The 23,468-nt window shown below is 39.9% G+C and overlaps 1 protein-coding gene across 1 annotated transcript in view; it reads left to right on the plus strand.

Annotated features, from left to right (window-relative positions):
- The window catches only part of LOC110954448 (uncharacterized protein C14orf132), a 29,276-nt gene extending 22,338 nt beyond the window's left edge, over nt 1-6,938 (plus strand). The window contains exon 2 of the mRNA XM_022198984.2: nt 4,731-6,938. Within this exon, the coding sequence (XP_022054676.1) occupies nt 4,731-4,967 (237 nt within the window). The 3' untranslated portion in view covers nt 4,968-6,938. The remainder of the gene's footprint in view (nt 1-4,730) is intronic.
- Nucleotides 6,939-23,468: the final 16,530 nt, after the last annotated feature.

Raw genomic sequence — 23,468 nt, forward strand, 5'->3', positions numbered from 1 at the left:
AATAAGTAACTCAATCCCATGCCTTGAAATTTGGTAAGGATGCAGAGAAACTGATACTCAGCACATCCAAATGATTGGATAGCTCCACCAGAGGGCAAATCTTTAATTACTGGCTCTTGAAAATGGGGAAAAAGTACAGCATTTTCAACCAAGGGTGATATTGTGGCCTCAAAAAAAGTTCCTGTGAGTATGTATATGGACGCATCCATAGTTCCTACTAAAAATACAGTCTTTGGTCAACATTTTCCCAACTTTTAAGGCCTGTAACATCAGTAGAATTTGATGTGTGGCAGGTATGGCAAGCCAAGGTTTCACTTTTTTCTTTTTGACATGTGAAAATCTGTTAGACCACAAAACTGGTGTGCACAAGGATCTGTATGTTGTTATCTGTGCAAAGTTACAAGATATTTCCCTTTTGGCTTCATATAAAATGTGAGGGTTTACCAAATGTTCCCATAATACAATATTTGAAATCAACAATGAACAGAGAATGTAATACACATCAACACATCCCAATAAATCTGATGTTTACTGAAGCACATCACAGCAAATGTTATAACAAGAAGACAAGTAAAAGAGGAGACCAGTGCTGCATTAAAAGCAACAAAAGAAAGCAGTGCAAAAGAGTTGTCATTCCACAGCGGATTAAGATATCATTTATTTGCAGAAACAAGTTTTTTAAAAGCCGTTTTACTGTCAAATTTGTATTGTCTTCCCCTCTTCATTGTAGTTGGAGCTAGATTGGTGAAAAAACTAATTAAGGATTATTTAATTTATTGACAGTGCATTTGTCTTAAATGACACCATTTTTTCCATTATTTTATCTTACGTTCTGTGAATATAAGAATTACACATCTTTGAATAAGAATAGGTCGAGAATGACAGCGAAGGGGATTTCCGTCGGCCTTGCACCTACGTTTGTGTTCTTTTTTCTTCACGTCTTTGTGTGTGAGATACATGCGAGATGATACAGCTGGAAGAAATCAGCAGTTTCGGTGACAGAGTGGGGGGCAGGGAAACCCAGGTTTGCTGGACTTCATGCATGCCTGTCTGCCCCCATCATGCTCATGTGAACAGCAGGCGCTCCACAGGATGTGTCATGTCATTATTCACCACCAGGGGCCAATGAATGGAGAGCAGCAGAATGCTTTCTAAACAGCATATTCCCCAGTGTGAGGGAAGTCCTGAAGTGTGTGTGTGTGTGTGTGTGTGTGTGTGTGTGTGTGTGTGTGTGTGTGTGTGTGTGTGTGTGTGTGTGTGTGTGTGTGTATGCATGTTAACGTCTTTGTGCATTAGTCTGTGTGTTCATGAAAGAGAGAGAGAGAGATGGTGAGCGAGAGGGAGTGTGAGAGCGAGCAAAGGTGAGCAAATGAGCAAGCAAGAGAGAATTTCTGTGTATGGGAATGCTCGACATCCCTGCGAGGTATTTATAGCATTGTTTTTTTTTACCCCCACATTTTCAATCTGTTTTCCAGTCTGACTGTGGTACGGGTCTGTCGTGCGTTTCTCAATCACATACCCTGTTACAGACACACACACACACTGCATAAAGCCAACACTCAGATTTTCCCAAGCAACAAATCATTTTCACATGCCACAACCTGAAATATTAATTCCTTGCTAATCAAGCAGCAGCATACTTCCTGCTCAGTGCCGTATGAGACAGACCCTGCATGTCTGTGTGGGGAACCTTGTAACCATTTACTAATGATGCCGTGAGCAGATACCTCTCATTTCTTTTAATATAGCACTCTAACTTGTTAATGCGTGACCAGTGGGGACAAATCTGGCATGCTATGCTTGTCAGGGAAGGAAGGATAGTGTATGGAGGTTGGGCTCACTGTGCTGACTGTGAAGTGATTCGTTTTTATCAAGGTAAAATGATTGTAGGCCTTTTAGCAAACCAGCACTGTCAAAAAAAAACATTTGCTCAAAGAATTCTTGCTCTCCAGTTAAACATGATGTTTAGTTTCTACCATGTTCTCTATTCAGTATAACATATGAGCATGATGGCATTTGTTAATTAGTAGTAAATATAAAATACAGATAACACTGATGTTTCTGATGGTGTTAAAAGACAAGAGATTGATGCAACTGTAACAAAGTTGGAAGTTTTTTATGAAAACTAGATTTTTGGGTTAATTTTAATCAGTGTAAAAGGAGGAATAGAGGGCAGTGGCCGCTACTTAAAAGAGGATTTCTAACAAAAATCTACTTTAACAAAAATCAATTAATCTGAATTAAGCCTTTCGATGACTTACCTGCATTCACTACCAAAAGAAAGTTACACATGAGAGTAGCACCCATAAACCCTTAAATTTGTACTAAAACTATAAGTTTACAAAATGTGCAAGAAACTCTTCGTTCAAGAATCTCCATCAGAGACACAGTGGAGCTGCTGCCACCAAGTCACGGTTTTGCTTTTAAATGTAGAGCAGCAGCAGGGTGCTGTTCCAATCAGGCAGGACGCTGCAGGAACAGTCGAGGCGACAGGCCGAGCAGGATCTGAGTGCAGACACCAGTACAGGACAGGGGTTTGCACATGCCAATTTACATGCAGAACCTGACAAAGGTTAACTGGGCAATAGGGAGAAGGAGGGCAACAGCCTGGGGCTGTAACAACTGGTCATAAATGATCAAATCTTTCCCCAAGATACTTTAGAGGTACGTTCCAGGTCTGCGTTGATATGAACTGCCTCCAGGAATGAACATATGTTGCGCTATCATTTTGCCAAACTAGCAGCATTTCAAGTGGAAAGATTTCACCATTAAACTGCGTTAAGCGCATTTTAGTACCATATGAAAAAGTGCAGAATCCAGACCCCTAAGCTGTACTTTTGTCATTATCCCACAGGTGCTTTATTTTGTCATTGCAGTTTTTCATGACCTTGTCAATGACTTTGTTCCTAATAACTTCACCTCATTGGTTTCTGCTCCTGGATTGCGTAGATTAAGTTTTTAGAAACTTTCCAGTCCCCAGTCAAAAAGCATCCAAGGCCAGCTATCTAGTTTCAATCATTTAAAGCATCAGATACTATCAGGAGGAGGGGCACTCTTTCAGCCATTTGAAGGAGACAGACATAGATTTCCCTTATGTGTTCTGTAAACAAACCTAAATATTGCTTTTTCTGAAATAAGATGATGTTCAGTCAGAAATGCATTAAAAAGATTTTATGGACATCTGCTTAAATGTTTGTGTTATCTTATACAAGATAATACTTCAATAATGTGTTGTGCATATGACTTGATCAGGACATGTGGGGAAACATAAATGTAACCACAAGAGGTTTCCACTGTTCCCCACAACTCCAGGATATGTTTAGCTGTGAGGTATGTCTATAAAGCGGTTTTGGACGTCATCAGCGTTTTTTTATGCAACAGAGGCCCGTGAATCACGACCGGCCTGATTTGGTGGAAATTTGAGACAAATACATGTAACACAAAAATGTTAGCTTCATCTGCACTAATGCTGATTGTATTTGTGATACCAGGACAATTTGTATTTTTAATAAAAGCATCTATTGTTTTTCACGATATAAAATATTTACCGAGTTCCCTCATCTGCCAAACTGCAACTTGTGTTCCAAAGAATACTGAGGAAACCACTCAGGGGCTTCAGAGATCTCCAGATTTATTAACGTGCCAGCGTCAGACAGGAGGCTCTTTGTTTCCATGTAGCCTGTGGATACTATTATGCTGCTTGCAGGCTCTGGCAAGAATCGCTGTAGCAGTTTGGTTGACAGTTAGACAACTTTTAGTGCCTGTTAGGATTTGGCATGTTGAACGAAATACTGCATCAGCAAAATCAAAACAATCCATCCTTAGGGCAATTTTATGGTCATTACTATAGTGGCTTAGACATTTCACCAGAAATTAGACTTTAGAAGAAAGGCACCAGAAGAACACAAAGTCAAAATCAGGGGGGACTTGACGCCACAGAGCTCTGAACAAGCTTTCACTATTACGGCGGGTGCTTGAAGTTCAAGAGCAGGAAATAAGAGAGTAGACAGGGGCAGGCTTCACTCCGCCAGGGGGTAGAATATCCTCTCTCGACACCACGATGGTCATTGGCGTATGGAGGGTTACACAGGAAGGAAGCAGGCCAGGATGGTAAGGCACATTCCCAAGAGCCAGCAGGTGTAGCAGATAGGTGGTTGAAGATGGTAGGAATCCATGGTCCACGGAATTCACGAAGAACCAGACAGTTGACGGAAGAACTAGAGGATCTAGGTCACTAACAGCAGGCAGAAGTCAGCACTAAAATACAAAAAACAGAATGACTACGAGTGCTAGGAATAAATGGCTCAGATTATTCGACTCGCAGCACTAACTGAGAGGCAAAGACAGTCCGGCATCAGAGGACAACTGAAGCCCGTTTTTATATGATGCTGGAGTGGTTGGTTTGGCGGCTTCCACCTGCTGATTATTAATCGCATACACCTGGGACTCATCAGGATGCCACACACCTGTGAAGCTGTTTGTATTTCTAAATGTAGACTAAAAAGTACTGGAATGAGAAACAATACCCATAATCTGCACAGCAAATAAAAAATTGTCCAGTTTCCCAGAAAAGGTACATTGGCAATAATAAGTGTCTTCAGTAGTAACTACTTTCATAAGCACAGCTTGATGTATCATCTTTTCTCCTCTACTTTTAATTTTTAAACACATACTGTCTCCAAGTGCTAAAACCTGAGTATATTTTAACCTTTATCCTCCTTCCCTCCTAGATCCCAGTAATGACAGGGGCCTTCATGGACTCCTCGCCAAATGACGACTACAGCGGCGAGCACTCGCTCTTCAACTCCTCGGCGAGCGTCCACGCCGCCGCTTCAGCAGCCTCCGTGCACGGCCAGCAGGATGAGCAGCAGTCCATGTCCAGCGATGCCATCTGGCTCTGGATCGCCATCGTCGCCACTATTGGAAACATCGTGGTGGTGGGCGTTGTCTACGCCTGCACGTTCTGATGAACACATGCTTCCAAAGACAACACACACACTCACACATCCTGCTGTTTCTGGATCTCTGGACCTCTGAATGAGACTTTGTAGACAGAAACACATCCTCTCTGTGCGTCTCTCTCCTTCTTTCTCTCCCTCACATTTGCTTTTTTTTGGATCAATTTGGACCCCTGAGATGTGATGGCTGACAGTGACGTATAGACTACTGTATTTCTTTATCAAAGGGAAAGACTGGGATTTGGCAACAAGCACTTTCGAGTGCTGCAGCTGGAAGTTTGAGAAGAAGCTTGTGTGCACAATAACTCTCCGGTTAAAAATGGAAACAGCAGACCTGCGCGCTCGCCCATTAATGAAAAAAAACTTCTTCTTTTTTTAGCTTAAGTTTGTTTCCGTGTTTCTGCTCAGACACCACTCTCATGTGTAATGTAGAAAGGAGAATAGAGATTAAATGGGGCTTAAGATTCGGGTTAACTTGGGCCACCTGAAACATCCACCAGACAGCTCCGAAGCAATTCAGGGCAACGCTGCTTAATTATGCGGCTGAGAAGAGCTGGTGAATGTAAAAAATTTAGAAGGTACTTGGATTATTTTCATGTTAGGCAGCCCTGAGGCCCAGTACATTAGGGCTCATTTATGCAGGTGAAACATAGCATGGATACTGATTATCAGTGTGTATTGTGTGTTTCTAAACTGTTCTACTGATAGGAAAACGAGAACAGGATACTGATTTTAATAAACTACCTAAAATACTTTCTGCAGTGCTAACTTAATTAAAGGAGTGACAGTCATCCCATCTTAGCATCAAATGCCTCCAGTAACATCCAACAGGGATTATCAGAAAATCAAATTATATTCTCATGGTCTGTTCAATTATAAGAGAGAATACAATTGATAACGAAATAAAATTAGAAGCACAAGTTAAATCAAACACACGTAGCCTTCTTTCCTCATTCAATTAATTTCATAGTCCTTTTTTATCTATAATTAAATTCTGTAAATTGCTTCTTTTTGTCATTTCTCAGCCGTAAGACAGTCAGCCGCAGAAGGTGGGATTTCCTGATGTTGCAGATATGTGTTGGAAAAACAGTAAATGTGTTCAAAAGTAGCGTCACACTGAGCAGATCTCTAGTGAACTTTGTGATAAATGTATGCTAATGTGAGTAGGGAAGTGATGATTTTGTCACTTATCAAGCTGTACCTTTAAAATGTTCACTGTTCGGTTAATTAGTTCTGTGTTTCTGTGGATGCTGGAGGCTGCTGTCTCCATGGCAACAGGGCCTAATTGGGATACAGTAACTTTACCCGGAGAGTTGAGCATTAACCTACAGCCAAAGACGCAGTCAGTGCTTTTCAACATGAAACATACTCTACAATGCACGGCAGATACACCATACTGCAGCTGGTAGGCTTTGATTTTTTATCATTTGAGTCTGAAAATTGAGGTTTTTTTGCTTTACTTAAACCATCTTATGTCCCCTTATATGTTACAAAAAATAAACAACAAAAAGTAGATGAAGATAATTTTATTTTTCAAACTGTCAGCAAGGTGTTTCATCTGTCAGCTGCTCTTTTATATATGTGATAATACGACCGATTCCCATTTTTGGACAGAGGGCTAGAGAGAAATAGAGACGGATAGCTCTTTGCTCAGTGAACTGATATTTCTCTTGGGATTTAGAGAAGACTATCAATATGCTCTAAAAATATAAACCTGTCTTGTATACACCATAACTGTTCAAATGCTCATACACTGAAAAAAAAAAACTGGCTTACTGTATCTATTGTATCATGTGAAGAGACACACCATAATCCGTTATTATTAATGTACTTTTACATTGTTCAAAGGAGGACTGTTAAGGCCTGTTATTTTTAATAAATGGTTGATGTAGAAATATTTAAAGATGTTGTAAACCACATACACAACGCTCCTTTTGTAAAGACATATATGCTACTATTAAAATTTCTGTATTAATGCAAGTTGGTTTTCTCTGTCAGCTAAACAGACACACAGGTACCAAAGTGTCAAGTGAAAAAATATTCACTGCGATCCCTGGTGGGTAAATACAAACATTTGGCTCTTTACACAGCAATCGATGATGCGAGAAGGTGTTTTAGCTCCATGTTTTCTCCACCTGAATTGCCTGGCATTGCTCTCGGTGTACAGCCAACCCACGGACAGACGTCGCCAGTCGCTGCTGAACCATCAGGTGAGATTGATGCTAAGCTTAAATGGCTCCATCTGTCATTTTGACACGAGCACCGAGTTGTTTAGAAATCACCTGGATTCCCTCCTCGGTGTACTCCGGCATCGCTCCTTCTTTCTCTCCGTCGTCATATTCATTTTGCTGAACAAACAGGAAGGCCATGCAGAAAGTTACACACAGCTGTAGAGGCTCTACATTAAAAGCCAAAAACTCACACTGTGCGTCTGTGCTTTAGTTAGTCCTTCAAATTGGAGATTAATCAGAAACCAAAATTAGTTTTAACTGTTGAATAACAAAGAGACAACAATTATGTGGCAAATTAAGTACTGCAGACTTTGAACTACTGATCAGCTCATTGGAGGTTCAAGCCTCAGCACTGCCAAGCTGGAACTGTTGGACCCTTGAACATTAACCATTAACCATATCTGCTCCAGGGCCATCATAGTGTAGCTGAACCTGTGCTGTCGCTCTAGTATCCTAACAAGCTTAGATATTGTGAACAGACAATTTTCCTCTTGCAGGATCAATAAATTATATCAAATTAAAATATATTGAGCAGTGGTGGCTAAATGGTTAACACTCTGGGCTACTGGTGAGAAGGTCAGAGTGCTGCCATTGCTGGGACCTTGAGGCCCTTAACCCTACCAGTATCCAGGGGCGCTGACCCTGCACCTCGACCTCAACTGGGAAATGCAGAAAGGAGAATTTCACAATGTTGTCATGTATTCATGACAATACAGGCTTTAGCTGTTTCTGAAATCATTCACTGTACCCTACATAGTTCACTACAGGGTGTTCATCATTTTGTAGTACTGTTACGGTACAGCTGTTACACTCTATTCACCTTATTTTGCACCTTCGCCAGGGCGGCGCCATATTACAGCATTTTGTCATTTGATTTCCGCAGTTATCAACAAAAGGAACGAGCGGTGTAAGCTAACCAGATAGCAATTTTATTTTATCAAGATGTCGAGGCTGCCATAATAACTGGGCCAAGAGGAGAGAGTTTTTGAAACAAACTTGTTTTGAACATCATGTGGAGAGATCGCAGTGTTGTGGGGCACCATATAATCTACATCCTCCGCCCAAAGATGAGGAGCACATACGGCTGTGGCTGAAAGCGCTAAACCTTAAGTGCCCACCAAAGTGCCCTTATGTATATTCGTTTCATTTTGTGGACGGAACACCGACAGAGGAGCACACTTACCCCAAGAACGACCGTCCAAATCCAGCGATGCAGGAGCATCCGTCGTCTCCACCGCTACTGCTAACTAGCACCCACGTCAGGTGACTCGTACTGCTGGCCTGGCTCGGGTTCACGTCGGCTTTTAAAAACACGTAATCATCTTCTGTGTGCAACAATACACGACCAACTTTGCCGCTATGAAGGTACTGGTACGCCTCTGTGCTCTAATAATTTTTCATAGCCGCACCATCAACACCCAGGGATAGCACAAAGTAGTTAAAAATGTCGCCATATGAGATCTCCGGCCACTTTCTCATGTCATCAACCCACACTGACATGGTCGATGGATGAGGGAACGCAAGACCATCCGTTCTCCTAATAAAACTTGCAGTTTGTTCCCATTTTAGAGCCCCTGGTGTCGTGTCTGTTGACATTTTGATGCTTTAACTCTGCGGAGCCGGCTACCGGAAAGGGCTAACCGGAAGTGAGAAGACAAAATGCAGAACTACAAAGAATTAAAAGTGGGCGGGGCAAAATAAGGTGGATACAGTGCATTCAAAACATCCCACACTAACCAAGCGATATGTACCATCATGCATTGCATGAAGGAGAATGCAAACAAGAAGAACAAAAATCTACAAATCATACTAGCGATGTAATTAATAGCTTGAGTATCGTCAGAAATGCTACTTTTGCCAATGTGCTTCCTACATAGTTCACTATATAGTGGTCCCTAGATAAGGAGTAGGGAGTGAGTGGATGATTTCCAGCACTGTCTTCATCCTCTTAAAAAGGAGCGTCTACAGCCATACTAAGTGCTTTCTGAGTCTGTATTCAGACTGTACTGGGTATGTAACACCAAATAAAAAGTACAACTGAGGCTGAGGGGATTTCTGTTTGTTAGAGGGAGGTTTAAGTTTGGGTTGCAGATATTTGATCACAAACTAAAGTGTTGGACAAAACTAAATCTTGTCTTGATTTTTACTGTGAGTGCAAAAGTGAAAGGATCCTGAAAGTTCTAGTTCATCATAGAGGAAACACGAATAACTGTCCAAAATTTTGTGAAAATCTATTTAGTAGCTAGATTTTTCACAGGATATAAAAAGCTTTTGATCTGTTGGAGCTGTCAGACAAATCTTGAGGACAATGGATGTAGTCGAACTAAACAAATGCTCGTTAAGATATTTTAGTCTGGACCAAAGCAATGGGTGAAAGTTGTTAGAATTGTAAAAACATGTGAAATGATTTTAGGTTTTCACAAAGAAAAAGATGCAGTCTGGAAATTTGTCCTTCATGTTTGAGATCCACTTGTAGCCAAAAGGACTTTTAATTGATTATCCATTCAGTGAATTAACACCCACAATAATAATAATAATAAAACTGAAGTTAGACTTCACAGTTCCCGGATATTTCCAACATAAACAGGGCTTTCCCAAACATATTAATTAAAAGCAACATTAACTTTCAGAATTTCTAAGTAGAAAATCCCAGCACAAAGATGATGTCAAAAACATTTAGAGATCACATGCATAATTCCATGACACTGCTCTGCTCAACCTTTCTGCTATCTCCTAGAATGCATCAGCCCTCTCCCAGCTGAAAAGACAGTTTGCTTTGGTAATATGTGGATCATCTCCTTTCAAATTTGCCACGGGCCTTTCTGATCCCCTCAGCAGATGATAGAGCTGGGAGTGAAGTCGACTGCACATGATCTTCAAACAACCTTCACATTGCTTGTGCACCCTTATGCCTAATTTCCTGTAAATCTGATCGAGCGACTCATTTTGGGGGAGAAAAAAAACTCCAGGGGGTTCTTCCCCAGAAAAAGCATGAAGTCAAGTCAATCCAGTTTTATTTATAAAGCTCAAAACCATAAATCATACACTTGCCTTAGAGGGCTTTACAATCTGTGCAGTGTGCAACACACTCTATTCTTAGAAGCCTCAAATGAAATGGATAACCATTGACCTTGTCTGGGACTAATCTATGCTAATGCATGGTAATTATTAGACTTTCAGGTGATGGTTTTGTGAGAAATCCACAGTGGCTAAGATTTCATTTATAATGTCTGTTCAAGATGAGGCTGACTTTGCCTGTGAATAATAGATAGTGTCGTTAATTTCAACCCGGGACAAGATTAATCAGTCTGAAAGGAAAGGAAAGGAAATAAAAGGGAAGGAAAGGAAAGGAAGGAAAGTGTGTCAAAGATGAAAGAGGAGGATTTAAGCAGAGGTTGACTTGTGCCCCAGAGTCTCACAGGATGTAACACTTCAGCTTGAGTCCTGTCCAGTCGAGAGTGACAGCCGGGTGATGAGGTGCTGGGTATGCTAATATATGCCAAGCTGCTTAGACACATCTTATCAAAGTGTCACTTCAGAGACCCATGGGAATGTACACTATGTGTCGAAACGTCTCCCATGCCCGAACAAGGACTATACATTATCGTCTGTATAATGTGTCTCGGAAAAGTGCTCTGAACAGCAAATTGTTATTTGTGAGAAAGCATTGCAACTCCAAGAGGGGAGGTAGGAGAGGATATCTATTACAGCTTACAAACATCTATGTATATAGTATGTGGGTGTGTGAAGGAGTCAGAAATGTAGCTTGTCTATCAGTGAAGGTGAATCATGCAGGAAAAAAATGCTGCTCCTATAACCTAATAATTTGGGAACACAGTGAGTCATTAATTCCACTCTATACTTGCTTGTAGTGTGACCTGCACTTTTGTCAGCTTAAAGGTCTTTAACACCCAATAGTCTTCTAACTGGCAAAATGTAATATATTCAGAGATCCAGATCTGGGTCTAGAGAGGCAACAAACTCGTGACAGAAGCAACAAACTGCGACTTACTATTAAGTTTTGGACTTGGCTGTGCAGGTCAAACTTCACCAGGTGAATGAACTCATGGCAAAATCCCACAATAGATGGAAATACATTAGTTTGCTGCAGGTTATTGTTAATTAGTTTCTCTGACACATGAGGTTAGTTTGCTACAGAATCAATAATGGGGTTCTGATCACACTTTACCGCTTGCAGACACATTCAGAGAGGAATAAAGAGTGCTTGTTCTCTTTAGTTTAACAGTCTGCTTCTGCTGCTCCACCACACTCGTATTCGTTTTTCTCTCGTACTTCCTAAACTCTTATTAAAAGAGGCACTGATATAGCACAAGCATCCGAGCATAACATGAATTATGCTGCGTTTGCATCATCTGTAACTGACTTAGACGCTGGAATGATCTATGTTTTTGATAATAACTGCCCGAGTGCACAAGCAGGATGGAGTTGTCTGGTCGGTTGACTATGTAAGTAACTGATTGGCAGCTGTCATTGCTAGCAGATTTTACAGGGATCCCACCACCTGGCATTGTGTGATGGCCTCTAAGGAGGGAGCGGAAGGAGGAGGGTTGGTGGAAAGAGATTAAGGTGGGCTGCTTCCATGGCAGTAACAGACTGTAATGGATTTGGACAGCACCTGTGGCTTGTGACAGCAGTCTCTGGACCCTGATTCCATTTGTTTCCTTCTGGGGCTCCCTTTTTGCCATTTGTTTCCCTATCTGACACATAAGTACACACACAAACATACACTCTAATGATGCTGTTCATTACAGATGCTTGATAATACAGCTATTATACTCCAGTAACGATGCCCAGTGCAGCATCTATAGCTTTGTTTAACAACTCGATTAAACCAGATGATTTGTCCTATCAGCAGAAGCACCCTCTTATGGATAGCATTGATAATCCTTCAAAAACAGACACACAGTAGTTAAATGATGATGTGTATCCTGCAATAACTGACACAATATAGATAACTGATGATGTGCACCTTTATTAGTAGGTAATATGGTAATTTTCCCAGAAATCAGGCCCATAATTGAAAGGTTTCCCGCTGATTAATTAACCATAACTGTCATTTGAGAGGACACAAGATGCAGGCAAAATGCCAAAGGATTCTCATGTCATCCATTTCCGTTTAGAGCTTTCCTTTGTACCTCCAATCACGAGGGATGGTAAATAGAGTGCCAAGTATGACAGGGAACAGAGAGTCTTAATGCAATCCCAGGGGCTCCGCCACCCCCTCATGCTGCTGCTGCTGCTGCAGCCTCGGTGAAAATGCTTCATTACTGTTGCTCCATGATGGGAGCTCAGCATCACCCGTCAACCAAAAAGCAGGAGCCCTCTTTTTTTTATTTAGTATATCGCTATTGAGAGGATGGCTGGGTCTCTCTCTTTCTCACAGTCTTCTATGAGGCAGAAAGAGACGAAATATCTGTCTCTGCCCATCATCTCACACTGAAAGCATTCTCAGAAAGAGCCGTGAATTTATGAGGAAGCTGCCCTTTGATCAGGAAGGATGCAGTCCTGCCCACCTGTGCTCTGAGCCAAATCTCTCCAGCATATTAATCTCATTACTGTTGTGTTTCAACATAACTGTCATTTTCTCTGAAGGTAGTTGACAGCTAACAGACTGAGTGCTTACACTGCTGACATTGCAGTCAGTTTCCAGTTCAAGCTGGTAGAAACTACAACCCACAGTCATGCTAGTGGCTCTGTGAGGCTGCACTTAGGCACAGTGGTGCTTTTAGGTACGATGTCAGCTAAAATGCTCACATTGACTGTGTTACCATATTGATGTCCAGCAGATGAAATGTTGAGCATTTTTTCCCATCTTAATTTGTTGTACTGGCATACTTATATTTGGAATTGGCAACATATGGTAAGGTTGGAGAAGCTAATAGGAATATCATTTGTTGTTAAAATATCTAATAATAATCATTTCAAGAGTTTGATTTTTTGGCTTCATTGTTGTGCTCAATGAAAGGTTAAGGGCAAGTAGACGTATTTGCATGATAGAGCATCAAAATACAAACTGGCATTAAGAAAAATGATAAAAATTAACAATAAAACAACAGAGTGCTTTTCCAAATCCAAGTGCTTCAAATGGCAAAACTAAGCAAACAAGTCACTAAATCTTTAGAATTTAAAATAAAGAAAACACAACATGATGCATAAAACTAATGCAGTGTAAAATATGGTATTAAATGAAATAAGACAGCTGAAAGAGATTAAAATCCAACTAAAATCAAGATTTCTTCTCAGATAGAAGTGCATTTAGGATGAGACTCAGCTAACCTGATTTCCTCAATGGGATCATCAACATCAGGAGTCAGGGAGGCACCTTGAATGAAAACTATATGCAAATCTATAATTTTGATTTAGTAATATTGCACAAGATTTTCCTCACCCCAACTGGTCGAGACACAAGGTCAACCCCTCACCGGACCTGGTTCTGCTGAAGGTGTCTTTCCACTTTTGCATTTGTTGGGTTTCTCTAACAATAATGCATTATCCTGTATGTTTTAACCTTTTAAGCTTTCTATGTGAAGTGCATGTTGAATTTATGTTCTATAAATGGAACTGAACTGAACTAAATAGAGAACTTTGAACTACTTGTAAAGGTATGTTGGAGATCATCAAAGTCAAGAGAATTCAGCCTCTGTACCAGATTTATTAGCAATCCAACCAGCTGCTGAGATACTTAGACATTATATCTAGAATTTACAGAGTCCTTGCGGTGGTGGTGACTGAACAAAATGCGGGTTTGTTATGGGTCATTGTCCAATTAAAAATACATCGTTGTACTTAGCACACACTAGATGGGACTGGGTGTTCCTGACACTAGGTGTCGCATGGAAACTGAATAAATCACCTTCAATCTTTCTACTGCATGCTTCACAGTAGGGATCACACATGCAGGTGATATTATCCATTAATTTTCTCTACATCTCAGCATCTCCTGCGTCAACCCTTAGAAGCATTGATGTGGACTGATCTGAAATGCCATTAATTGAAGACTTTTGAGTGTGGTACTTTTGTTGAACTTGTCTTTTGCAGCAGATGAAATGCTTGGTCCTAAAGAGTTAGTTCCAGGAGAGCCAGTTTCATCTCCGGATTTTTTCCCCGCTCTTCACTTAACTGAGCAGCTCTTGCAGAAGTCAAAAAAGGCTTTTTGTGTGTGCCAACATAATCTAAACATAAAACAGCTGATGGTCACAGAGCATTAAGGAGGCAAGAATTCCCACCAATCAGTTTTGACAGAGTAGTCATCATGAACGTGGCTAAAATACAGTCACTCATGTCAAAAACAGTTATTGAGGCAAATAGTGGCTTCTTTGAGGAACCTAAAATCTAAGTAAAATTTAGTTTGTTTAGCACTTTACTTAGCACATAGTATAGATAAGAAACACTCTGAGTAACTGATGCTGTGACTGGTGTTAAGTACAGTACTTTATATGTATATGTATGTATATATGAACTGTAAACAGGAATTTTTGTAGTTTTATTATATATCTTTCTAGCAGATGTGCACTAGATGAAAGGCTCAGAGTTTTTTCTTGGGTTCCACAGTTCTGTCACTACACGGAACGTGACTGAATATCAGCATGCAGAACATGCAGCCTGTCACCATGGAGACTGACATGTTTCACTCCAGCTGCCTGATGGCAGACACAGTTGAGTCTCACTGATGTGGTTGCCGGCCAAAATGAAAGTGGAAACCACTCCGGGGGGCTAATGGAGGATCCATTGAGCGGAGGGTGAGACGAGCAGAAGGACAGATAGACAGATGGACGGGCTGACAGAAAATGACAGGATGATTGAGATAAGCAAAAATGCCCGAGAATGGGAAGGGAAGGGATCAGCACTAACAGTGGAAGCCTCCGTCCATTTCCCTGGGTTGTGATGAATGTGTGACAGGTGTTCTCTCGAAGCAGAGCAGAAACTGATCGATGTTGATCTCTGTCATGTCATGCTCACACAGAAACATTGACAAGTTTGCCAGGAGACTGTTTTCTGTTCGGAGCAATTCCTACATCTTGCATGTCACTTCTGATTTATGACATCTGTGAGGTTCCTGTGGGACTTAAAAACTAATGTGTTTTAGGATGCTTTGGTAATGTGAAGTTGCAATGCCACAGAGTAAAATACAGAGAGGTTCTGCATTCACAAGACTGCTCAAATTGTATCAATAGTTGTTATAAAGTTATTTCAAGTTATCAATGGAGGCACTAAGTATCTTGAGGTGCTTCACTTGAGGATCTCATTTTTGGTACACCTTTGAGTTCTGAAGCAAAACTGTGCAAAATTTGTTTTACTGAATAAGTTACTTGCCAGATCAGATTAATGATATAATATACACTACTGTTCAAAAGTTTGGCGTCATCCAAGTAATTTCATGTTTTCCATGAAAACTCACTTTTTTAAAAAACTTTTTCTTTTGATAGGTGTAGTCAAGAGGCAGACAGGAGAAGAGTGGGCAAGACTTGCAGTAAAGGGCCATGATCTGGAAATGAACCCAGGCTGCTGCATTCATGAGTTGCTCACTCATCCAGCTGAGCTATGGGCGCCCTGAAATCTCACACTTTTATTCATGTACTGTACTAACATAATTGCACAAGGGCTTTTCTAATCATCAGTCAGCCTTTCAACATGATTAGCTAGCACAATGTAGCATTAGAACGCAAGAGCGATGGTTGCTGGAAATGTTCCTCTGTACCCCTATGTAGATATTCCATTAAAAATCAGCCATTTCCAGCTAGAACAGTCATTTATAACATTAACAATGTCTGGACTGTATTTCTAATTAATTCAATGTTATTTCCTTGAAAAAAAAAGTTTTTCTTTCAAAAATAAGGACACTTCTAAGTGATCCTGAACTCTCGAACAGTAGTGTATAAGTAACAAAAAAATGCCAGAAAGAAATCACAATAATATCTTTACTATACAAATTTTATATATATATATATATTTATATATACAAATTTTATTCTATATTTTTCCCTCACTTACATACAAAATAATTAATCAATAATTAAAATCTAATGTGCATTACTAAGAAATGGGTCATTCTTCATAATGAGCGCTTCACCTCTAGTAAAAGTATTTTTTAGGTTAGTACTCTGTGCTCGTATTTAAGTCAAACTTTGAAAGCATGAGCATTTATAAATTGTGATGTTTGCTGAAAGATTTGAGTTCTTCTGATCAAGATGGAGTTACAATCATGTCTGAAACACAGTGTGTGTAAGTGTTAAATATTTTTATACATATTACGCATATGTGTTTACAAAATCAGCTGTTCTCTCAACTTCAGTATCTCATCTGATTCAAGGCTCTGGTTATTATGTGTATTTTCCAGCAGAGGGCTCCATATTTTTTTTTTTTTCAGATGCTGGTATTCCAGGATAACAAGGATATGCAGCATAAATAAGGTATGCTGTAGAAACAAAATTAACTTTATTGCAAGTAAATAAGGAATCAGACCTAGTTTTTTAAAGCAGTTCCAAATATATTTTCACACTTCAAAAGACAAGTTTACAGAAAGATACATAAGCAAGGTTATAGGATGGCAGTACAGTAGCTCAGTGTGTTGCAGGGTTATGACACAGAATTTGTTCTGTAGCATTATATGACTGTTTTAAGTCTTCATTATTGTGATGACAAGTGGAAAAAGACAGTTCTGTGTTGTGATGTGCAGTGCTCAGTCATTTCTCCCAGAATACACAAGCTGAAGGAAACAGATAGTGTTCATGGTGTCAGTGGTCTACAGTTCCTGTGTTCCTCAGGCTAAAGAGCAACACTGATTAGATTTCTCCTTCAAATATTTATCTTTTTAATTATTTATTATTATATTAAATCATTCAGTCGACAAAAGAACACAGACTGTATTCATATATTGTTTTGGTGTGCATGTGTTTGTGTGTTACAGTTGATAAATGACGACAAACTTAAGAACTTTAAAAGGTTTATCTTGATAAAATGACAAGTATTTTTAAATGAAGTATGTCTTACTTCCTTCCATGTTGACCTTCGAGGCCTCCCCTGTTCATTTCTCAGAACTCAGGCTCTATTGTCCTGTATTTTGTTTTTCAGAAACCCACTAGTGCAAAAGCCAGGGCGAGGCCTTTCCAACAGCAGTGGTCTGATGAACAGCCAAGAAATGGAGAGTTCACAAAGTATTCTGTTTCTTGTGGGAATTTATTCTTTTGAACTAAAAGGACTGAAAGAGCCAAAAAAAAAAAAAAAATTAGTTTCATCTTCTCTCAAACCACCAGTTTCAAAAAAATACTTGCACATTTCCACTCCACAGATGACCTCGTTTTATGACATATTCTCTTGAAATGAATGTTAAAAGACTGAAAATTTTAAACAAGACTGTGGTTTGTAAATGTTAAAAGCTTTCTATTCTTTTGTTAAACAAAAAAATGAGTGATAAAAAGACAAAATAGTTATTTGCAGGAGCACCTGTATCTGTAAATATTAGCATGATATGAAAGGAAATCCTATTTATTGTTCTGAGGAAGACAGTGGTCATGTATTCTGGTAACAAATGAACTCATATTTCATCTGCACAAACAAGCTTGTTTGGACACATCAGTGTGGTTTATTGTTAAGCGACCTCTAGTGGCCATGTTATCCGTAAATGCCCCACAACAACATGTTTACATTCCAGAGAAGAAGCTCTCTTGTGGTTTTAGAAAGGTGAAGGTCAGGTGGAATAAAAGGAGAAAGATGAATTGATTAAAGTAATTGATCAAGAGATGCACAATTTCTCTTTAAATACACAAATATGTATGTGTGTGTGTGTGTGTCTGTGTGTGTGTGTGTGTGTGTGTGTGTGTGTGTGTGTGTGTGTGTGTGTGTGTGTGTGTATGCCTTTTGTCACATTTACACTATAGGCTTTTCAAAGAAGGTACTTTTTAAAAGACAGCATTCAGAGTTCAAGTGTTGCCTCATAATTTGCTAAAATGGCCAGTGTAAGAACTTAGCCGGTCTGATGCATTAGTCAGATGGACGCACAGAATTCTCTTATGAGTCAAAACCATTTGTGGAGGTCGATAGAAGACGCTTCCTGAGGAATTACTTAATTCTGTAAAATCATCTGGAAATATTAGAAATTCATTCCTAATCAAGTGGCTTCCTCCCACATAGTTTACTTTTCACTCAGTGTTTTTTTTCTCTAAACTGAAAACAGCCAGAGTTGATGTAAACAAGTTAATTCTACCATAAATGGTGATTTCCAGGTTTGTTTCAATTGCTTTTTATTTGTTCTGGCATCTAAATCACAGAGCTAAAACATAACAAAAATTCAGGAAACAGACGTTTGGATGATGACTGCAGACTGGCTGCTGACTCAGAGTATTGTATAATACCCTGTTGCCACCTTCATTTAAAAGCAAGATTATATATATGAAAAAAGACATTTTAAACTAAATTGTAACATATGCTACACAGACCACTTTCTAAAAACTCTGTCAAACAACTCATTTTTTAGTCTCCTTATCTGTTAAAGTAAAAACAGCAGTGCTGGGTGGTTTGTCTGCGTCATGTCTGCTGGGAACATTTGAGCAGCACTAGTTGAATTTTATATTTCTGAAGAAATGGCTTTGTTTTTTTGTGGCTGACTGCATTAGCGGGATCAGACAGTGAACGCCAAAGCTGCATTAGTGGCTTCAGACATTAGCTCATTAGCTCAGGCCTGGGACCACTCCCAGCACTACACCCTGGAGTTAGTTTGGTTCCACTTCTTATAAACTTTCACTCACTCTTCTTTCACAGGCCCTGATTGTACAAGACAGCTGCAAAAACACAGCATAAACTATCTGGGAAGAGCTGAGCACCGCTGTCGATCTGAGAGGAGTTATGAAAGAGGGAACGGGGGTGGGATCAGCGGCGAGCACCAGAGCACACAACCTGGAAAAACCACTACGAGACAGGCAGGAGGAGACAGGAAATGAGCTGAATATTTTTGAAGAGGAGCAGGAGCCTCGCCGCCCCCTCGTCCAGACATTTGTTATACCCCTCATTGCACACCACCGACGCATAAGTAACAGCAGCGGACAGAGTTGTAGTCTGTTTTTCTGATTACTCAAGGACCTTTGTGGTTGCAAGTCTATAACATATCACTTAATGCATGTGTAAAGGAATAGATTCATGGAGGATAAACCTGTGATGGATTAGGCCACAGTAGATGTTTTTTCTAAGGTGAAAAGACTGTTAAAACTAATAAATGTCACGGTTTACAATTTCCATTTTAGGTCATATTAAAAAATGTTTTGCTTTTCACTTCTCCCTTCTAGTCAGTAAGATTTTCAGTAGCTGAGGTCAAAGAAATAAGCACCCCTGAGACCAGGGCCGGCTCTGGACATCAGGGGGCCCTAAGCAGGATCACTTTGTGATATATATATATATATATATATATATATATATATTGGGAAGATAAAATAGAAGACTAAAAAGACTAAAAAGACGACATCACATAAAAGCAGTTCTGTAAAAGTATGTTTTTAAAAGTGACTTAAAAGAAGCAGCAGACTCCGTACGCCTTATCTCCCCTGGCAGGTTGCTCCAAAGTCGAGGAGCTCGGATGGCATGTATAGCGCCACTTCTAAAACTGCATTAATCGTCCAAAAACTCATTAGTTTCACCAATATTTTATCATGGTCTCCTGAAGCACTGTTTGGATCAGGAAAGCCTTCTGGGTGAGTATATTGTTCTACTTCATCCTATAAACAATGTGAAAGCTGCAGGAACCGAGCTTAATCTTAATCTATAATACAAGAAAACACATCAATATAGAAGCTGTCTGTACCTAGAAATTGACCGCGCAGCTAGCTAAACAGCGCTAGCATTAGCAACAACAATTTGGTTACCGTCAGCTGAGCTGAATATGTCAAGGACAAGTGCATTTAAAAATGAGACTCACGATCATAGTATCCACAAAACAATCAACTGATGTTTTCAAAAATTACCTTGCGTATCTCTCTTATGTTCGTCCTCCTTCTTCTTTTTCCTTTTTTCTGCACCTGAAGGATAAACGCGTTTCATCTTGTTCTTCTTCTAAACATCCTCCTTGATGCCAGTTTTTGATCAACCAACCAAATATTTTGACACATGTCTGGGGCTGGGGCTGCGGCTGCCGCCCAATCAGCGACACTGAACTTACAACGCATGTTGGGTGGTTGCCAGGTTAGTCTGAAGCAAGTAATGTTAGATGGCAGTCTGTGGGTCAGACCAGAGCCTTAGAGATAGGAAGAGTTGCGACACTCATGCTGTCGCAGCGGGGCGGTCACGTGGTTCATGTAAGCCTGAATAGTTCCAAACAGGCAGCGCTATCATTTCCTTCTATGGGACTGAGAGCGGCGATTTCACGGTAAAAAAGGAATAAAAATGCCCGATCTCACGAGGATTCGTGAAACTGTCACGTAAGTTTTAGTTTCGGTTTCGTGCGCACCAACACGATTTCATCATGTTTTTCGTGCCGCTCACCACGAAATGCGCACCAATGTATTTTAAACGGCGGACTTTTCGTGCCACTCAGAACGTATTTCAAAAGAATGTGTATATTATATTTTTAATGTAAAACCGTGGCGAATCCAACGCTATATTTTGCATGACGTCGTTCCTAAACATAACCCTAACCATAACCATAACCATAACCTAACCATAAGCCGGTGGTACACTTACCAATTTGCATAGGAATTTCAAGAATGTCCGGCGGCCGGCGGCCGCAAACGCAATCACACAAGCAGTATACGCCGATGGACAGCTTAGATCGTCATGAATCCGCCGGTATAAACCACTTTCAGATGTGATTACCACAGCGAAAAACATTTCGTGGTGAGCGGCACGAAAAACATGACGAAATCGTGTTGGTGCGCACGAAACCGAAACTAAAACTTACGTGACAGTTTCACGAATCCCCGTGAGACCGGGTTGAATAAAATCACACCTCCAAGTACTTGTTTGATTATTAATTCATTGGAGTATGTATGTAAATGTCAGTTTTACATTTTGAGCCGTAAGGTGACATATTAAAGACACTTTTGGGGTTTTGGAGTTTGGAATGTTTCACATTCGTGTTAGCATGGAAAATCGACTTTTACACAGAAATGTAAGATGATTGAAGATGTTAATTTTTGCCCAGCTGGATGATTGTATTTCCAGACAATGTCTATATTTCTCTGATTCACTTACCCGTAGTCTGGGAGTTACTGAAAAGCAGAGTAACAACAGTCCATTCAGCAGATAGTGTCCAGCCACTTCTGATGAGGCAGGAGTTGACTCACTATAACCATTTTAAGACATACACAAAATATATATTCAAGAATAACAACTCATTATGCTTTGATGAATGAAATAGTATGTTTTATTGACAATGGGAGAAACAATGAGGGTCTTCGTGTCTTCAGTGAGGGCTCTCGGGATACTGGTGGATAGATAGATACAATAGATATTAATAAATATGTATGTTAAATACTTACAAGTATAAATTTATGCATTATAAAGGGTCTCATATAAAGGACGTAGTCTTGACAATTAAAAAGAGGTAGCGATGTAGCTTGGTAGCTTTCAAAGAAGAGCTAACAAGCACATGGCAATGCCTGAAAGTCGGTCATCTGCCAATATTCACAAATACAGATAAATGTATGCACCAAAAAGGGCTTCTGATATAATATAAAGACGTTAAAATTAAAAAAGAGGTAGCGACTCATCAACAATTAATCCGTCAATATATCCCTGGAGATAACTTCACAGCTAACAGCAGAGTCGAGCTAAAAAAAAGTAGCAAAAATTCGGTCGTCTACCAAGATAAAAAAATATATATAATTACGCTGCGCAAATACAAATAAAGCTCAGCATATGCATCATAAAGAGCCTCTGATAAAATATAGGCAGTTGACAATTCAAAAGAGGTAGGCATTTCATCAACTTACCTCCACATATACTCAACAACCTGCAGTGCAAATGAACGGTAGCTGTCACTGTCGAAGCCGTGCTTGGAACTAAACAAGCCTCCACAACCCGGAAGTAGACCGAAAGAAAGCGTACAACGGCACCCTATGGGAGTGTCGCAACTCTTATTATCTCTAAGGCTCTGGGTCAGACCATCAGACACAGTCAATTCGGGGGCCCCCTAGTGGCGGCGGGGCCCTAAGCAGCCGCTTAATTCGCGTATAGGGAGAGCCGGCCCTGCCTGAGACTGTCAGCAACCTAAAGCAACGGAGGTAATTAGAACAGTGTTTGTGTCCTCATATCAGTGGAAAATTATTATGTAAAAATCCCTCACAGCAGCTTCCAGAAAACATATTGCGGCTACACACTACTTTCTGCTTTTACCATCAGCAGAAAATAGTTTCAAATGCAAACCGTTAAATCATTTTCTTTTAGGTTTAGTTTTCCGCCAACCCATAATACGTTGAAGCGGGAAAAGCAGTGAGTTCAGATAACACTAAAACTCCTGACATCGGTGTTTTCATTGGCAGTGGTTTACTATTGTTGCCGTGTTGATCTTAAAACCGTTGACATCATGACAGGAGCCACAGTTCAAAAACAACCCAATGAATAAAGTTGTTTTTCTTACAGTCTTTTCTGAAACAGTGAGATTACATATCTTCAACTTGACAGTTTCTGATTAATTTCACCGCACTAACAACAATCAGCAGCGTGGTCTTTGTGTGACTGCCACAATAATAATTTAACAAACATAACAAACAGCCACCTGACGTTTTAGATTCAGCCTTAGAGTCCACAAACTTTAAAAAAAAAGAAAATTGAAAAAATTGTTTTTCATGTTCATTGTGTAAATGTGAGGTACGCTACACCAGTCAAAAGTTTCTCATTCAATGGTTTTTATTGAGCTATTTTATACATTGTAGATTAATGCTGAAGACATCAAAACTATAAAAGAATACATATGGAATTATGTTGTAAACAAAAAAAGTCTTAATCTGTTATGTACAAAATAATACAAATAAATAAAAAGCATTGAATGAAAAGATGTGCCCAGACTTTTGACTGGTGGTGTATGTCATTATTTCAGGTGAGGAAACTTGCCCCATCAGATTCGATTTCTTGTCTAATCAAGCAATCTTCACGTGAGAAAAGAAGGACTCAGGTTCACAACATCACCATGTTATCAAAACAATATGCCACAGTGGTTGTGAGAAATGTTTTCTACCTGCCCACTTATCAAAACTGGTTTTCTGGTTAAATCTATCCATACAATTTTCTACAGGTCAAGACAAGATTATGTAAACAACAAGTACAAGCACTACAC

This window comes from Acanthochromis polyacanthus, chromosome 1 (genome assembly GCF_021347895.1).
Source record: "Acanthochromis polyacanthus isolate Apoly-LR-REF ecotype Palm Island chromosome 1, KAUST_Apoly_ChrSc, whole genome shotgun sequence".
NCBI classification, from domain to species: Eukaryota; Metazoa; Chordata; class Actinopteri; family Pomacentridae; genus Acanthochromis; species Acanthochromis polyacanthus.